The following is a 17,833-nucleotide window of genomic DNA, read 5'->3' as shown; positions in this document are numbered from 1 at the left end:
ATCATCCTTTATGGTCTCTACCCCCATTTTGCAGAAAAGGATACAGATGCTCAGAGGTGAAGTCCCTTGCAGGTCTCACGTACTCTGTCACTCTGTTGTACCGCAGTTTGCTCTGTTGACCCTACAGCGGTATGGGACCTGCCCTTGGTGGGCACGTGGTGCGACCCCTTCCATTCTGTCCCCGGCTGTGTAGCACTCCCAAGCCGGCAGGCACGCGCACAGCCAGTCCGAGCTGGAAATGACCCCCGGGTGGTTCCTGACTCCACAGTTGCCAACCCTCCGGGAGGCTCTGGTAGCAGAACCGCGGAGGCGAAAGGTGTTGGAGTTCTACTACGTGTAGCTCCTGCCCACCTGAAGGCTGGAGTTGGCTTTTCCAGTCGGGAAAGCGAGGCCCTGGGCGGGGGGAGGGGCGGCGCCTCCGTGGCCGGGGGGGCGGAGTCGCGCGGGGGGCGGGGCCATGGGCGTCCGCGCCGGCGCCAATGGGCGGGCGGCCCCCCAAGTCCGAGGCGGCGGCGGCGGCGGCGGCGGCAGCAGCGGCGGCGTCCAGAAGCGGGAGCCGCAGCCGAGCGAGCCGTTGCCGAGTGGGTGGCGGCGCCATGGCGTGTGCGGGGCTGCTCACCGTGTGCCTGATCCGGCCGCCCGCGCCCGAGTCCCGGCGGCCCCCCGCGCCCCTGCCTGCCGCCGCCGGACACGCGCTCTTCCAGGACGTGAGTGGGTCGCGGGCGGGGGGCGCGGTCCCTCTGGCCCTGGGGTTGTCTCTGTCTCTCCAGCTCTGTCCTCTCTCTCCCCGTGTCTCGCTGGGCTCTATCTCTCGCTGTCTCTCCTTGCCCCCGGCTCTGCGTCTCTGTGTGCATGTCTCTCTCCCTCCAGGCCTGTTTGGGCCCCCGCTGTGGTCCCTGGGTCTCTGCTTCTCGCTGTCTCTCTCTGACCCTGCTGTCTCCGTTCTCCCTCATCGTTTCCATTGTGTCCGTTTTCTGTCTCCTTGTCTCCTGGTTCGGTGTCACTGCCCCTGCTGTCCCCCCACCCCCAAGTCCACCCCGTCTATGTGTCTGATGCAGTGGGGACGGTTAACACTCGATCACAGGAGCAGTCCCCTCTATGGCAACCCTAGGCTGGGCTGACCCAGGCAGGGGAGCCTGGAAGAATAAACAGCCTCCTGACTTCTGACCCAGTGCTGATCCCAAGAGTCTCTCAGATCTGACCCAGGGGCCGTGGGGTCCCACAGTTGGTCAGGATTGCCCGCAGTGGTCTGTACATCCCTCCTGTGGGTGGCAGGTGGGCTTGCAGCCCCCTGGGGGCACCAACATGGAGCAGCCTAGCCGGGCCTCAGTCCCTGCCCTGAGCCCCTTACCCCCTTTCACCCTAGTGCTCAGCCCCATCCTGGCCCACTCGTGCCCCGACTTTCAGAGGTCTCTGCCTGTGGGGAAGACGGTGCTCCTTTCCCTTCCCTGCTGTCCCTAGTGACTCAGCACCTTGACCACAGTCCTCCTGGGTGGAAGGGACCTGTCTGTCCCGCTTCCCAGATGGAAAAACCAAGGCCCGACGAGTTCAGAATATGTCCACGATCACACATGGAGGCAGATGTATGCTAGGGCGTGGCCCCAGATGTCCTCACTCCTAGTGTCGCACCCCTCCCCACCATCTCCATCTGCCCCAGTCAGGCCACACTGGGCTGCTGTGTGACCCTGAGCCAGTGGCAGGCCTTCTGTGAGTCAGGTTTCTGGCCAGGGGTTAGATTCATGCCAATGCTTCACTGACCCAGAGCAAACAGCTGGAGAGGAGTGGCTTTCAGGAGCTGGGGCTGCTAGGCTTTCTCTGTCCAGGCTTTGGCCTGCCCCTTCTCGCCAGGTGTGCTGGTCTCCCATTTGCTGGGCTGCTTTGGGTGACTTGGGAGTCTCTGGTCCCTGAACATGTCTTGACTCTGCTCCTCTCTGTCCGCCTCTGTTGCCCTTCATCTCTGCTTCTCTGTAAATACAGTCTGTCCACCCTTGCTTTCTGCCACTCACTTCCCCTTGCACATGTGCGTACACACACACACACATGCACACACACACATACACGTGAGCCTGCCCAAGGCCTTCACACTGAGTCAGACTCAAAGGAAGCCCCAGCCCTGGAAGGGTTAACCCCAGGCATCCACAAAGAAAGGACTAGCCACTGCCCGCATATCAGGGTCTTAAACAAGCACCCAGGGAAACAGCCTTGAACAGGCAGAGTCTGGGATGGATCATGGCCATGCTGCAGAGTTGGGGGGTTCAGGTCTGGGACAAGGGCCCAGAAACTGGGCCCATCTCCCCTCCTTCCTCAAGCTGGGACCGTGCCAAGGGGTGATGCATCAGACAGAATCCAGGATAGACTCTAGGTATGGGAGGTGGGGGTGCCGGAAGCTGGCCTGCAGCACCCACCATGAGGGTGCTTGGTGGGGGGACCTGGCTGTTGGAGACCCAGGAGGTCTCCCCGCAGGAGAAGTGAGCAAGTGGTGGGACCTGCTGTGTGATCTTTCTGTGCCCCCCTTGTTGGAAAACCTCCTGCAGGGCTGATCTGGGCAGGGAGTTGGGACCAGGATGGGCAGGAGGAAAGGCGAGGTGGGGGCAGCCTGGCCAGCTGGGGCCCTAATGAGTTGGGTGGGGACCTCTTGCCTCCCAGGCAGCGCTCACAGTTCCCATCTATGCCCTTTTGTCCTCTAGGTTTTCCGCAGAGCAGACAAGAATGGTAAGTGTGGCTTCCCCTGGGTCCACAGCATAGGGAGGGGTGGGAGACATCAGGGAGGCTCAAGGGAGTGTGGGGTATGGGGGTACAGCCTAGAATGGAGAAGACTTTTGAGGAGACCCAAATCAGGAAAATCACTCAAGGCATCCTTTCCAGAGGGAGTGCTGTTTGGAGTTGAGCTTGGCAGGATGGAGAGTGGAGGGAATATGGTTTAGTCAGAGGCTGGAGGTGGGGGCGTACTCTCACACAGTGCCTTGGCACAGTTATGGGTAACTCTTCTATATGACTTCATGTTGTGCTCACAACCGCCAGCTAGGTGGGAACTCTTCACCCCATTTCACTGTGAAGGAGCAGAAGCCCAGAGAGGTGAAGCAGGTTGCCTAAAGTCACACAGCCTTTAAGTGGTGGGGCTTGAACCGGGGTCTGTGTGATGCTTTGTCCCAGGCTCCCTGTGTAAGGGGCTTGGAAAGGTGGGGTGATGGAGATGAGGCCCTAGATCTTTAGAGGGCTCAGTGACTTTCTGTATGACCAGCCACCTGGACCCAGGGAGGGCTTGCACAGGGTGATGCTGGGTCCAGGGAATCTGCTTCCCCTGCCCTGGGTCCTGGGCAGTCTCAGACCCCAGTCTGGGAAAACCTTAAAAGCTAAAGCAGGAGCCCTCAAGGGAGCCCGGAAGCAAGTTGCTGCCCACGGGTGACTTGGAGCAGCCCACTGTGCCCTGATTGGCCGGGTGAGGGTCTGAGCTGAGGCAGCCAGTCAGCCTCAGCCTCATTTCCGTCTGGGGTCTTCAGACCCTTTTGTGTAAGCCTCCTGGAAACAGGATCGTGTCCCAACTCACTGATCAGGACACGTGGTCTCATTTGGATCACAGCGTCCTGTCTGGGGAGGCCCAGACCCTCCCCCAGCCCTGCTCCCCCAACCCCATCTGCTTACAGACCTTACAGGCCAAATCCCCAGTGTCTTTGGCCATTGCACTGGTGCTTAGACTGTTACGAAGTCCCTGCATAGAGGAGGTTCTTCCCTCCTAAGCCAGCCTGCTGCTGCTTCCAGGGGCTCCAACTCTTAGGAAGATCTCATCTGCCTCCCAGTGGCTTCTCTGTGAAGGGCGTGGGTCCACAGCAGCCTGGAGCCAGGCTGGCTGGCAGAGACTCAGCCCCCAAGTCCTCCAAGTGACGTCTAGGTCCTGCTATGATCTGGCTGTGTCCCAGGCTGTTCGTTTGTGTCTCCACTTGGCAAACATGTATTGAGTCCCGATGTAATGTGACATGTGCGCTGCCCTGTCTCTTGGGTGCCTGGAAAGTGGGCCCTGCTGCCTTAAGTGGGCATCTCCAGGGACTCTTTTGTCTCCAACAGCTAGGTCGCCCACCAAGCTCAGAATTCCATTCCACCTGGCTGAGTAGTCGTTAGGGGGGTCTGAATCTGGTGGCAGGGGTCAGGGATACCAGCTCTGCTCCCTGCTCCCCCTCCCCCCAGATGATGGTAAGCTCTCATTTGAGGAATTCCAGAATTACTTTGCTGATGGGGTTCTCAGCCCTGGGGAACTGCGGGAGCTGTTCAACGGCATTGATGGGCACTCCACCAAGTAAGTACGAGAGGGGGTGGGTGAGCCGTGGGTAGATGTGAGGCTAGGTTATCCCAGCCCCACTGTGTCCCCTGCTGCCTCAGTTCCTTATGGAGGATGGGGGGTTGCATAGGGAGAGAGGTGCCAGGGCCCAGTGCCAACTTTACCCGCCCACTCACCCCCCTCCCTGGCTCCAGCCTTGTCCATCACACTCCTTCCAGCTGGGACCCCAAAATAGCCAGGTCTGAGTCACCGCCCGCGGTTCAGCCCACAGGTGTCCCCCCTCCCCATTCCCGCTTCCTGCAGGGACCAGAGGATGCCTGAGGCTAGCTGGGCCCTGCCAGCTTCCACCCGTGGATGCAAGGGCACAAACACGCACTTACCTCCCCGTGTGTGTTCCCACATCTGCAGGCCTTGGCAGCAGTTGTACGCTTTCCTCCCCGTGCTTCCTCACACACGTGCACATGCACACACGGCTGTCCCTCCCTGTCCCCCGGCATCTCCTTAGAAATAATTCCAGACTCGGGGTCAGCATTCAAGGCTGCCGTGTCCTTCCCTAGTCTGGAGCCTGAGCTGGACCTTTTGTGTGCAGTGCTGCCACCTCCCCACCACCAGACACTCCAATCAAATCCCTTGTCCTTCAAGGCCTAACTAAAGCAGCCTCCTCCGGGAAGCCCTCCCTAACCTACCAAGTAATACCCCGTGCTTTCTCTGGACTTCCCCAGACCTGGCTTCCCCTTCCCAGCTCTGACCCCTCCTCTCTGGCCTGTGTCCACATTTCTCTCCCTGGGCCTGAAAGCCCCTTGGAGGCCAAGAGAGGGTCTGAATTTTTGCCCTCCGTAGTACCCTGGCTGCCTCTCTCGGCCCACTGAGCCGCTTCACCTGGGGTAGAGGCAGGAGTAGCCTCTGCGTCAGGCTGAGCTGGGCAGGCTGTGGGAGGGGCATTGGCTTCAGGGTCCCAGGTCACAGGCTTACGTCTGTGGGACTGAAGGGTGCCTTCCCTTTTCCCCACAGCAATTTGGAAACAGAGAGACTGTGTGGTGAGTAGGCCCACGGGATCTCCGGTCTCCTGGGACCCCTGGGCAGGTGGGCAAGATGAGAGGCTGTTCCTCCTCTCCTAATGGAATAGGATGGGCTTGGCTCAGGATATGAGGCCTGGTTGGCTGCAGAGGAATTCCAGGTTGGGGTAAATGAGGCCACGGAGCAGGTGGGGGGTGGTCCGGGAACCTTTGAGCACCTCCTCTGCCCACAGACTATTTCTCAGAACACCTGGGTGTCTACCGGCCCGTGCTGGCTGCCCTGGAGTCGCTGAACTGTGCGGTGCTCACTGCCATGGACACCACCAAGCTGGTGAGTGGAGGGCTTGATCCTGGAAGGCTGGGAACGAGGGCAGGGGTGTCTGCTGCGCTGTGGGAGCCTCCACTGTCATGGCTCGGGGCTTGGGTTCAAAGCATGGCTCTCTCGCTTCCTAGCTGTGCACCTTTATCTCTCTGGGCCTCAGTTTTCTCATCTGTAAACTGGGGATAATAATAGAGCTTTCCTGCATACATTTGGTGTGACCGTTCCATGAGAGCGAAGGCAGGGATTTTTGTCTTTCTTATTCTCGGCTCTATTGCCAGCACCCAGAACTATGCCTGGCACACGGAAGCCACTTAGTACCTAGAGCCGCTGCTGCTGTTGTTTCCGTTATTGGCGAGGCCTAACTGTTGTGGGGTATCGCGCCCAGGACCCAGCAGGGATGGGGTGGGAGGTGGGGCATGCTCACACACACGGCCACAGGCCCACGCTGGTGTGTGGAACCTGGGGGTGGGGGGCCGGGCCTGGCCCAAGGACGTGGGTGAGGCTGGGTGTGCACCCGAGTGTTTGCATGTGTGGCCACCTGTGCGTATAAGCACAAGCAGTGCTCACGGCCAGGGCTCTAGGCTCTTGGATAGTGACTTCGAAAACACAAGCCACCCCTCCCTTTGTGCGTTTCTTTTAAGAAATGTCTCCACCCCGCTTTGTCCCACAGCTCTTAATAACGAGGCACGGAGGGAACAGGGAGGAGGCCCAGGATTGTGCCTGACCCCACTTTTTACAGAAGGGGAAACTGAGGCCCTCAGTGAGTCAACGATCAGCTGAGGACAGGGCTTCCTTTTCTGGCTGCTTCCACATGGGATTTTGTCCGTTTTCAAAGGGTCACCCCTTGAAGCTTGGCATAGGATGGGAATCCAAACGGTACTGGGTGAGGGGTTGACGTCACAGTTTCCATATCTGTGGCCTGAACACAGTGGCGGTGATGCCTGCCTTGTTGCCATGGAAACGGGGCCCTGGGGGTAGGCGCCTGGACTGGTATTCCCTGAACTGGCACTGGTTCTGGTAGATTCAAACTGCAGGTCGAAGTGAGGGCCCTAGAGGTCCAGACCACCTCCTCCTGGCTCAGGAAGGGTTAGGGGCCACCCATCAGCACACGAGAACTCTACCAGCTCTGATCACCTGAGACTTTTATCTGGAAGTCAGCGCCTCTGACAGTGTAGCTCAGCCCGCCGAGCCTCGCCCCCGCAGCGCCCCCTGCGGCGCCTCCCCTCCAGGACAGCGTGGCTCAGTCGAACACTTGGTGCACCAGCCGGGAGCCACACTCCTGGTACATGGCCCGGGTTATCCAGCGGCACTGGAAGGAGCGCAGCGAGGCCACCATGGAGCCGCCTGTCCATACTGCTGTGGCGCGCCCAGGCGGGGCCACCAGGCACGGCCTCAGCGCCCCGTAGCCGTGCCTCCGGCACTGCGCCTCCAGCTCCACTGCCAGGCGCTCGGTGAAGCCAGGGAAGAGTGTGGAGCCGCCGGCCAGCACCACGGTGCCAGCCAGCCGCTTCCGGAGCGTTGCGGGGACCTTGTGCAGTGCCCGGAAGACCAGTGCGGGCAGTCCCGGCCTGGCCTGGCCTAGCAGACTCGGCTGGAAGATGGGTTCTGGGCAGCGGAAGCGCTCGCTGCTGAGACGGACGGAGCACCCCTTGCCTAAGCAGAAACTGACCGGATGGTGGCGGTCAGGGTTATGAAGGTCGCCCTCAAAGTCCAGTGACACATAGCAGCAGCGTTTCTTGAGCTGTGTGATGGCCTTGCGGGGCAGGGCCCGCAGCTGTAGGTGGGGGCATGCTGCCACCAGCAGGTCCCGCAGGTAGCGTGACAGGGTGCTGCCTGCCACGTCCAGCCGGAACGTGGCCTCATGCCACGCGTGGCCCGCATAGATGGGCGTGGCGTGGCACACGCCCGCGCCTGCCTCCACGGCCAGCCCGCTGAACGCGCCAGTGGAGCAGAGCGCCAACAACCCTGTGCTGGCCACGTGGCACGCGGGCACTGCCAAGGCCTCGAACAGCAGCTCGGCTATCCTGTCGCGGCCCGCCGGCGGCGCCGACGGCGAATCACTCACGAGCACGGGCCACTGCTCCGGGCACACCCGCAGGCCGCCCACCAGCAGGCGCTCCCACAGCCCCTCCAGTGCCTCCCAGTCCACCACCACGCCGTGCTTGATGGGGTGCGCCCGCGCCACGCCACCCATCAGCTCGCCGTCCAGTGCCCGCGGCCGCCCCAGCCGGTCCCAGCTGGGCACCAGGCTGGAGCTCTTAAGCACCAGGCGCGGCTGGTGCTCGCCCGCGAAGCCCGCCTTGATGAAGCCCGAGCCCTGGTCTATGACCACCGCCACGCGGCCCAGCGAGGGCGGCTGACGGACCCGCCTGCTTTCGGACACCGATGCCACCGTGGCTTTCCGGGCTCCGCCCCGCCCCCTGCCTGAGGCTCCGCCCGCCTTTCAGCTCTTGGCTCTGGTCCCAGGCCTAAGTCCCGGCCTTTCTGGCCACAGAACTCGCGCTCTCGAGTCTTGGCTGCAGCCTCTGGTCCCGAGCTCCGGCTCTTCGCGTCAGGCTGGACGTCCCTTTTCAGCTCTTAGCTCCGCCCACGGGCCCGAGGCCCCGCCCCCGGCTCAAGGGTCAGTCTCCCGCTCTCGCCGGGCTTCAGCCGCTTCAGGCCTTCTTTGCCCTCCTGTGGCACCAGACCCGCCTCTCTGAGGACTCACCTCCGCGGCGCGGCCCACTCACTCAGCCCTGGCGGAGGTGGATGATGAGAGGGCCACATCAAATCCTAAATAAGGAGAAGCTGCCCGGAGCAGCAGAACTCTAACAATGAAGGGGCCTTGTGGCAATGTTCTCCGGACATATATCCGCCCATGGGGACCCAGGAGTCCAGCCCAGTCCTTGAGCCCCCGGCGGTCTCCTGGCACCTCTCTCCTGGCCTTAAGTCTTTACTGGTTGTGGAGGTGGGACAGGGTGGTCAGAGAAGGAAGGAAAAGAACTTGGATTGGACTCATTGTGACCTCAGTCCTCAGTACCTGCTGTGCTTCCTTCCCCACAGCCCTCTCCACCCATGAAAACTCCCTGGACACATCTACTCTCCTGGGGCAAGGCCAAGAGCAGTGATTTTGGCATTGGGGGATCTGGCCTCAGCTGCGTAGCACAACCAATCTGATTCCCTCCCAAAACCACTTCAGATTATCTGATGTATTCTGGCCAGATGTGCAGCTAACCACCCTCCCCCTTCCCTGCCCCAATCCAATGCTGACGAGAAAGCTCTTAATCACAGATCTACAGCCACTCTGAGCACCTCTGTGCTCAGCCCTGAGGGGCCCAGACAGTCCACATAGGGACCCTACCTTCAGGGGCTTCCATGTATGGACTCTTGTGGACCTGAATTGTGACTCGGTTCTGAAGACGACAACTCATTGTGTGCCCCTGAGCAAGTCCTAATTTCTCTCTGGGCTCAGTTTCTTCCTCCAAAAGGTAGTTCTAATCCACACACGGGAAATTTCCTAGGCCACTTGTCTCTGCAGAGTCTGTTCTCTTTAGGACCATTTTGGTTGCAAGTAGGAGAGCTACTCAGGTGAACTTAAGCTAAAATTTTATTTTAGGGATTTTATTACAAGGATCTTGTATATCTTTTTTTTTTTTTTTGAAGATTTTATTTATTTATCTGACAGAGAGAGACACAGCGAGAGAGGGAACACAAGCAGGGGGAGTGGGAGAGGGAGAAGCAGGCTTCCCGCTGAGCAGGGAGCCCGATGTGGGGCTTGATCCCAGGACCCTGGGATCATGACCTGAGCCAAAGGCAGACGCTTAACGACTGAGCCACCCAGGCGCCCCAAGGATCTTGTATGTCTTATGGATACCAAGGGCAAAGATGAAATCAGGTTTCGGGAAGAGACTGGAAGTAGGTCCTGACTACAGGTTGTGTACTGTACTCTGCATTGTTTTTTTTTTTTCTTCTGAAGACCAGCTTAAGCCCATGCATGTTCATGTAGCAGTCTCTCACAGCTCCTGAATTACAGTCCCAGGGAAGAGGCTGATAGGACCAGCCTGGGCCAATCACGTATGGCCAGGATGTGTGGCCACATTGAGGAACATGGTTACCATGATTGTAACCACATGGATGGTAGGAAAGGGTTTGTTCTTACAAGCATTTGGAGAGATGCTATGGGTCATGCAACCTCCAGCCTGATGCAGGGGGATATGGAAGGGACGTCGATTGTGTTGACACTAACGAAAGTGCATCTTCAGCAGAAGCTGGGCCTATGTCTTTAATGAGCTGGGACCTTCACCCCCCTTTGGGACTTTCTGAGGCGTCACGAGTAGAAGGCTGGCTACAGGTTCGGTAGAGCTGGGGCAGCACTCAGGTCTGGAGCTGGGTTTGGGACCCAGGAGAATGAGAACAAGCAGCTGGATCTTTCTCACAGAAAGCATGCCGGCCCCTCCTGGGTGAGTGAGGGAGGTGAACCTTGCATCGGAGGGCACAGTGGCGATATGGCCAGAGCAGGGGTGAGGATAGGAGTCACTCAGAAGCCCTAGAGGGAGAGACTAAGGCTGGGGGCTGGGCCTGCACATGACAACAGTAAGTTTGGGCCTCGGAGAATCGGTGGGGGCTTATGAGGAGAGTGAACTGTACTACAGCTGGCTAAGTGGTTTGGAAGAAGTCTCTGGCTGCAATGTGGGCAAAGGGATGGCACAGGGTAGGTTGGGAGACAAGTGACTGAGGTGACTTGGGGGTTACCAAGCAAAGTGGGACAGGAGTGAGGGATCAGAGGCCCACAGACCCCGGCCTCTCCACCTGGGTGCTCTCACAGGCAGACTCTGAGTCCCAGGCCCAGCCCTGCTGATTGTGGGGCCTTCTCAGTTCTTTCCAGGGTGGTGGCTGTTTGCCTGCAACCCTCCCCGTGCCTAAGGACTTGTGAATGTTGGGAACATTTGGAGATGTTAGGCCTCTGTGGGAAGCAGGCCCCTCCTCCTAGCTTGGCCAAGCCGGGGTTTGCCCAAACTCACCTCCCTTGGGCCTGCAAGACCTTGAAGGTTCTGACCAGGGCCTGGAGTTGGGGGGAGGAGGGAAATAGCTTCCCTCCACTGTGGCTGGGTGCCCCTCCCCAGCTCGGGGTGGGGGTTCTGTCGCTTGGGTCACAAGGAGAAGGCACCAACAGTTTTGGCTCCAGGCCGTGGCCGTTGCTCTGCCATCAATACTCCCATTTCATCCCTGTCTCGCTCTGGGCCTCAGTTTCCCCCACCCGGCTCCGTTTTGCGCCGCCTCGGACAGAGCTAGCGGGCGCCAGGGTTGCTATGCGCTCTTTATTGGGCCGCGGGCCGGGGACCGCGCTGGGCGCTCAGGGCCGCGGGCGAGGGCAGCGGCGCCGCTTGCGCGGCTGCTCCTTGGCGGGGTCGGCCTCGGGGTCCACCTCGCTCTCGGTCAGCAGGCGCGCGTACAGCCGCTGCCAGCCCGGCGCCACCGTGGCTCCGCCCCCCGCTCCGGCCCCGCCCCCGGGCGCGCCCGCCGCGCAGCGCCCCTCCTCCTGCAGCCGCGCGTCCAGCAGCAGCAGCAGGACCAAGATCTTCTTCATCTCGCGCGCGCGTGCGCCCTCGCGCCGATCAGCGCCGTCACCCGCTCCTCGCAGCATGGACGCCGCCGCCGGGGAGCCCACCGGGCCGCCCGTCGCGTCCTCACCTGGCCGCCCAGGCCGCGCGCCGGGGCCCGCCGCCACCTCGGCTAGCTGCTGCCGCTTGTCCAAGGGGAAAAGCAGCACGATCTTGGCCTGGGGGAAGAGCACACCGCGTCTTCTTGCTGAGGATCCTTACCCACCAGGTCCTGTCTCCTGGGACTCAGTTCCTTCACGTTTCCAGGGGGCGGGAGTGGGTCTCCCCCTGTCCCATCGGCCAGGACCCCTGCCTTCCCTCTGGAAACCCACCCTAGGTTGACCTCCCGAGACCTTGCACCGTCGACGTATATGGGATCTTTGCCTGCCCTCCTAGCCTTGGTGCTGGGACTCTAACCCACCCTAGAAGAATAGCACATTTTATGGCTAGAAGCTGGAGAGGGGGCATAAGAGAACACCCTGTGCCCATAGCCTCTGTGGTACCAACTAGGCCTGATGCTCCTTGCTGAGCCCTCTACCCGTCTGTCAGAGTTGGGAGAATCCCTTCCTGCCCACCCTCCTGGACTCCCAAGTCTCCTAGTTTCTTGAATCCCTGCCCTCCCTTCTGGGCTTTTAGGACCCAACCACACCCACGTAGGTTCCTGGGACCCTCATCCTCAGGAGGAGTTATCCAAGCCTTTCTATGGCCCTCGGACTTAGGCCCACAAGGCCTACACTCCCAGCATTCCCTCTTGCCCACCTGTTCAAGTACCCCTGCCTCCTACCTACCCCCAGCACCCTGGCACTCACGCTTGGCTTCTTCCGCTTGAGGTGGCTGAACTGCTGTTTCTGCCCAGCCTTGTCCATATTGGGCAGCCTCTCCTTGCAGGCCTGCTTGGGCACTTTGGTCCTCTTGTGAGAACTGTTGTTTCCCATGGCAGGGCTGGTCACCACTGGGGGCCACAGCCCATGCTGCCCCTGCCCTGCCTTCTGGCTGGGGCACCCTGCCCCTGCTCTGTCCCGTGGAGGCCACATTGTGACCTCATGGGTCAACCTCACCAGCTCCAGACTCTAAGCTCCTCCTCCCAGAATCCACAGGCACATCTTGGCTCGGTTTACTCTGTGATTTGTGGCTTTGGTTTCTCAGCTATGAAACTGGGCTAATAATCACGAATGAGGCAATGCTTGTAAGGTGCTTAGTGTTGAGTAGAGAGGAATTTTTGTGGTCTGGGTTTGAATTCCAACTCTGCCACTAACAGTTGTGTGATCTTGGCCAAGGTAATCAACTGCTCTAGGCCTCAGTCTTCTCATCTGCAAAATGGGGCCAATTATGGTTCCTGTAAGTTGCTATGAGGATTAAATGAAATTCTGCTTCGAACAGGGCCTGGCACAGAGCAGGTACTGTTATGTTAGACAGGTTTTTTGGTTGCAAGTAACAGAGACTGATTGATCATCTTAAGTGCTCAAAAGGGAATTTATTGGAAGGATTTCAGGGAGCTCAGAGCATGGCCAGGAAGTCTGGAGACCAGGCTTGGAGAGACAGGACAGAGGCCATCGGCCCAAGAGTGAGAGGACTCAGCCCCCATTCTGTTACTGCCTCCCGGCTCATAAGCCTGGCCCAGGAGGGCTCATCTGATGGCTGAGCTGAGGCAGGTCATGGACAGATGAAGCCCCCGATGGATGGTGCCTCTGGAGCCCCTCGTGGAGGGTGGGCAAGCCCCTGGCTGGACCATGGGTCCTCAGGACTCCCATCCTGGTCTGTGTCCTGTGTGGGAATTAACTCATTGAAGTTTTTCAACAGCCTCAGTGAGACGGCTGTTATCATCCCTGTTTTCTAGGTGAGGAAACTGAGGCACAAGGAGGCGAAGGTAGTTGGAGAGTCTCTGAGCATCCCACATGAGCAGCATAGGGCCTGGCATGTGTCGGCCTTGTCTTTCTGCCCACGATGGGAGGGGCTGAGTGGAGGCTAGTGATGTAGGGATCAGTGCTGGTGTGTGTTTATGGACAGGGACCTGGCTGGCAGGCTTTTATCTGCAGCTCCTAGGAAAAGGTAAATGTTTGTTGCGTGGATGAGTGAATGAATGAATGCATGGAGAGATTATGCGTTTAGGGCCAGCTGGTGAGTATGGGGGCACATCACACCATCATTTTGCCTCGTGTGTCAAAACTGGCCTTTGGATGCCCTGTGACCTGCCCTACCCCTCACCTGCCTACCTGTACCTGGGGCCACACTGGCTGAAGGTGGTGTCCCAACAGGGAAGGGGCCTTGGGGCCCAGAAAACAGCAGATGCCTCCCTGTTAGGTTGGCCTCACACCTCCCAGGAAGGAAGGCCAGGCCCAGACGAGGAGGGTCTAGGCCCCGCTCCCAGTCCCAGCACTGTTCTGCTCCCGTTGCATGCTCTCTGCTCTTCATGCCGCCTCCGTTGCTTTGATGGGCAGGGGGTAGGGGGGCAGGGCAGTGGCTCCCCATTCAGAAATATGTGCTTGAGACCAGGAAATGTTGACCATGTCCCCTCTGCCCCCAGGAGTATGAGCGGGCCTCCAAGGTGGACCAGTTTGTGACCCGCTTCCTCCTGCGGGAGACGGTGAGCCAGCTCCAAGCCCTGCAGAGCTCGTTGGAAGGGGCGTCAGATACCCTGGAGGCCCAGGCCCGGGGCCCACGGTATGTGAGGTGCCCTGCTGGTCGCCGTCGCCACATTCCGGGGCCCTCGGCTTCCATCACATTCCGTAGCTCCGGTATCCCAGAGCTCACATTCTTGTTGGCAGGGAGGCCAAGAAGGGGTGAGAGGGGGTGGCTGGCTTTGAGGCTGGGTCTCAATGTCCCCGGAAGCCTGTTTTGCCCCACCCAGGCCTGGCCCTGTTCTGGGGCCCCAGTCCTTGGCCTGTGGGTCTGGGAGCAGCGGGTCGACCTTCCACTTCCCTAGGTCAGACGAAGACAGTGTGGGGGTGCAGAGCAGGCCCCACGGCAGCCGGCGGGCAGGGCGCAGGGCCCTGCGGAGCATCGGTCGGTCACCCACCTGGTCTCCTGGCTCCTCCGCCTCGGACACAGGTGGGCCTGTGGCAGCGTGGGAGGTCTGGCTGAGGAGGGTGCCGGGCGGGCACGGTGCCCACCTCTCCACCGTCCCTGAGAGGCTTCCCCACGTGCGGGGCTGGTGCCAGACTTCCCGCCATGGGTCTCCCACCCCAGGGCAGAGCTCGGGAGCCGAGATGCGGTGGCAGCTCCAGGTCAACCGTCTCCAGGAGCTCATCGACCAGCTCGAGTGTAAGGTGAGGGTCACGTGGCCAGTGCCCCAAGGGGGAGGACCTTCCTGGAATCCGCCTGAGCCAGACACGCTGGGGGCCCTGCCCACACTTTGCATCCCTCACAGGCCCCCAAGCTGGAACCTCTGCACGAAGAGGAGCTTACCAAGGGGCCTGACTCGGTGAGTCCAGGAGAGGGACAGGCAACTGGGCATCGTGCCAGGAGGAGGTGCTCATTAAGTGAGGGGACTCACGGGCCTGCTGCCCACTTGGCCTCTGGGTTATACAGACGCCCTTTTCCCAGGCTGGCCCAGCCCTCGTCCCCCAGGCCTGTCAGGCAGGCGCCGGGCCCCAGCCCTTGCTGTGGGACCGTGTGTAAGTCCTGGTCCCTCTCTGGGCATTAGTCTCTCTCATCTGCATCCCTGAAAGCTGGTCTGGGCAGCGTGGATGGAGGTTGGAGGGGGAAATGGTGGCATACTGCAGGAGAGAGGGACAGTGGCTGGATCGAGGCAGTGACCTTGGCCATGGGGAGAGGAGGATGGAGTCAGGGATGCCGGGGGCCGGGTTGGGCAGGAGCTTGATCTCATGGCAGGCCAGCGCTGGTGCAAGTCAGGCAGGGCAGGGTCTTCCTGAAGGCCACATCCCGTCCCTCGCCGAGCCCTGCCTTACCCTGGCTGACCAGGTGGCCTCTCTTGCTAGCACATCCTCATGGCCCAGAGGCAGGTGCAGGTGGCGGAGGAAGCCCTGCAGGATTTCCACCGTGCCCTGTGCTGCTACGTGGACTTCACAGGGGCCCAGAGCCATTGCCTGCAGTGAGTCCCCAGCTGGCTAGTGGGCTGGCCAAGGTCAGGGGGGCGGGGGTGAGTAGGGCAAAGTGCCGGGGGGCTGGGCATCCTGGGCCAGGGCTCCCATTAGACATCCTGGCTGGGTGGGCAATGGTGGTGGTAGCCTGGGCCTGGCCTGGCCTGGCCATCTCTTTGGTCCCACAGTGTGTCTGCCCAGAAGATGCTGGACAATGCCTCTTTCACCCTATATGAGTTCTGGCAGGATGAGGCCTCCTGGAGAAGGTATGAAAGGTGTCTGAAAACTAAAATTTATTGAGTATGGGCCCTGAGTGAGTCAGGCCGCGGTCCAAGTCATCCGCTGTCATACCCTGGCTGTGTGACTTCGGGAGGGTTACTTATCCCCTCTGAGCCCCAGCGGTGTCCTTTCCAAAATGAGAGTGGTAAGAGGTCCACCCGCCTGTGAGCCAAATGAGACGGCGGATGAAGACCTGAACGCAGCGCTGGCGGCAGGGTAGAGAGCAGGCCCTTGGTGAACTGCGCCGCAGCCTGTGCCAGGACCCACGGGTTACGCTTCAGGTAATCCTCCGCGTGTCCTGCTGCAGTAGGCACTCTTGTCCCTAGTTCTCAGGGGGAGCTGAGGCTCAGAGCCAGCAGGAGGCAGGCCTGGGATCTGAATCCAGACAGCAGGACTGGGGAGGGAGCGGGGAGCTCTCAACCAGGTGGTCTTGCTCTTTGGGGGACCAGCTCCCGCCTCAGGTCACTCCATGACCCTCCGCAGGCACCAGCATTCCGCCTGTAGTAAGGCCTTCCAGCGCATCCTCATTGACTATCTTCGGGCTCCGGACACCCTCACCACTGTGTTCTTCCCAGGTATGCTGTGGCCCCCAACCCTCTCCACAGCCGTACGGAGTGGCAGTGGGCCCCCGATGCCTTCTGATCCTCAACCTCTGACCCCTAGCCTCCTGGTGGATTATGAATAATAACTGAGCCTGACCTGCATAAGTCAAGGCCCTGGAGCTTCTGGACTGGTCAACTCAGCACCAAGACCAAGGACGTGGCCACTCTTAGACCTGGGGCTGGGCTCTCAGAGGTGCCCCCCGCCCCCCCTCCCCCAGACCCAGCCGGTGGAGAGTCTCTCAGCCCAGGGATCAGGGACTGGGCTGCTTGCTTTCTGTTTATCAGTGTATTTTATTTGAATCTTTAGCCTCTGAGGCACTCTGGCCTCTGCCTGGCTCAGGAGGCTTGGATTCTGGTCCCCTCTGTCCCAGCCTTGTTGTGTGACACAGAGCAGGTCGCTTCCCTCTCCGGGTGGGCCTTGGGCTGTCTGGCTTCCTAGTGGGTACCCTGCTTTCTTCCTGCTGCCTTGGGGCCAGGCTTCTGCTCTTCCTCAACCAGCAGCAGAACCAGGGCTGATGCTCAGGGACACCACCCCCCCACCAAACCTCGAGCCCTGAGGCTGGGCCGGATCCGTCTGCAGTGTGGGGTAAGGACCTGGGTGTCCCCACCACCCTCCTGGGCTGGCAGGCTCCCAACTCTTCCAGCACCTTCCGCTGCACCAGAGCCTTCTGCAGGATCCTGGGTTGGTTTGCATGTCATTTGCATATCATTTGCATGCTCATGCCCACCCACCCATACTCAGGGCACTATGGGAAGTCCCAAGGTGACCTTGCCAGGTAGCAATAATTTGGGCCCAGTGTCACCTGCTCCCCCCAGATACCTCTGAGCCCCAACCCAGGATCCCAGCCCATAGGCAATAAAGGAAGTGGTCACCTCTGGTGTTGCGTCCTCTCTCTCCCTCGGCAAGAAGGCCAGGCTCTGGGGCTGGTTTGTATTATCAGACCAGCCACTCAGGGCTGGCAACTTTCTTTAGAAATCAACTGTTTCTCATCTTGGGCTCCCGTTCTCTCCAGATGCTGGGAACTTCATCACAGCTGACCTGTTTCCTCAACTCAGGGCCCTCTCACCTCCACAAACCCTGGTTCTGGGGTCTTGCCTGGGAAAGGAAGTGAAGTGAATCGGGTTTCTGCTCTCAGCTCCCTGAAAATTGGCTGGCTATTCTAGCTTCACCATCACCCTCCTTGCCAACAGGGTGTGATCTGGAGTTGGGGGCACAGAGCCTTCTCAGGGTCCCAGATAGTGTGGCTGGATGCCTGTGAGAAGTCCTGTCCCCTAACAGAACTCCTCCCCAAGCCTCTTCCAGACCGGCTTTGTCACCACCCGTCACCTGACAGAACCACGTGTGGAATGGCCAACGTGGTCCATCCAGGCACTGGGGGGCCCTACTTCGAGCCATCTGGAGAGAAGGGATTGGGGGGCACAGAGAGAGGTGACTGACCTACATGGCTCTAAAGGGGAGGCACATGGTACCACAAGGGCACGGGATGGCCTCTGACCTGGTCTGGAGGGTGTCGGGGTTGGGAGTTTTTAGGCAGGAAAACACACACTCAGGCTCTGAGGGGAGGAAAGCTTGCCTCGTGGAACTGAAGGAAGCCCAGCAGTGGTTTGAGGCTGGGGCAGGGGGCCAGTGGGCTGAGGCTGGGGCGGGGGGACAGGGGGCTGGGGCGGGGGGGGGCGGGGCGGGGCGCAGAGGGTCCCGCGCTGGGTAGGGGACGGCGCGGG

At 60.2% G+C, this 17,833-nt stretch overlaps 3 protein-coding genes across 3 annotated transcripts; 1 reads left to right on the top strand and 2 right to left on the bottom strand.

Moving 5' to 3' along the window:
• The first annotated feature begins 595 nt into the window (after positions 1-595).
• On the top strand, positions 596-16,312 carry NECAB3 (N-terminal EF-hand calcium binding protein 3). Its single transcript, XM_044918752.1, has 13 exons — positions 596-707; positions 2,688-2,712; positions 4,183-4,291; positions 5,285-5,310; positions 5,523-5,620; positions 13,715-13,851; positions 14,114-14,238; positions 14,377-14,456; positions 14,558-14,611; positions 15,129-15,241; positions 15,419-15,496; positions 15,993-16,084; positions 16,173-16,312. The coding sequence occupies exons 1-13, from the start codon at positions 597-599 to the stop codon at positions 16,199-16,201; spliced, it is 1,077 nt and encodes a 358-aa protein (XP_044774687.1). The 5' UTR covers position 596; the 3' UTR covers positions 16,202-16,312.
• On the bottom strand, positions 6,852-8,967 carry ACTL10 (actin like 10). The gene is made up of 3 exons (XM_021689305.1): positions 8,952-8,967; positions 8,319-8,346; positions 6,852-7,980 (listed from the first exon to the last, which is right to left on the bottom strand). The coding sequence occupies exons 1-3, from the start codon at positions 8,965-8,967 to the stop codon at positions 6,852-6,854; spliced, it is 1,173 nt and encodes a 390-aa protein (XP_021544980.1).
• On the bottom strand, positions 10,944-12,125 carry C10H20orf144 (chromosome 10 C20orf144 homolog). The gene is made up of 2 exons (XM_021687256.1): positions 12,000-12,125; positions 10,944-11,369 (listed from the first exon to the last, which is right to left on the bottom strand). The coding sequence occupies exons 1-2, from the start codon at positions 12,123-12,125 to the stop codon at positions 10,944-10,946; spliced, it is 552 nt and encodes a 183-aa protein (XP_021542931.1).
• Positions 16,313-17,833: the final 1,521 nt, after the last annotated feature.

Source organism: Neomonachus schauinslandi, chromosome 10 (genome assembly GCF_002201575.2).
Source record: "Neomonachus schauinslandi chromosome 10, ASM220157v2, whole genome shotgun sequence".
Taxonomy (NCBI): Eukaryota; Metazoa; Chordata; class Mammalia; order Carnivora; family Phocidae; genus Neomonachus; species Neomonachus schauinslandi.
Note: the sequence above shows the minus strand (reverse complement) of the source record. Positions and strands in the feature narration are given on the sequence as shown.

Excerpts from the sequence above, each read along its gene's own strand:
- NECAB3 (XM_044918752.1), top strand. The coding sequence starts at position 597 with ATGGCGTGTGCGGGGCTGCTCACCGTGTGCCTGATCCGGCCGCCCGCG. Across the intron at positions 5,311-5,522 it reads GGAAACAGAGAGACTGTGTG|ACTATTTCTCAGAACACCTG; the intron begins GTGAGTAGGCCC and ends CTCTGCCCACAG. Across the intron at positions 14,612-15,128 it reads TTACCAAGGGGCCTGACTCG|CACATCCTCATGGCCCAGAG; the intron begins GTGAGTCCAGGA and ends CTCTCTTGCTAG.
- ACTL10 (XM_021689305.1), bottom strand. Across the intron at positions 7,981-8,318 it reads GAGTGGGCCGCGCCGCGGAG|GCGGGTCCGTCAGCCGCCCT; the intron begins GTGAGTCCTCAG and ends GTCCGAAAGCAG.
- C10H20orf144 (XM_021687256.1), bottom strand. The coding sequence starts at position 12,125 with ATGGGAAACAACAGTTCTCACAAGAGGACCAAAGTGCCCAAGCAGGCC. Across the intron at positions 11,370-11,999 it reads TCAAGCGGAAGAAGCCAAGC|GCCAAGATCGTGCTGCTTTT; the intron begins GTGAGTGCCAGG and ends CTCTTCCCCCAG.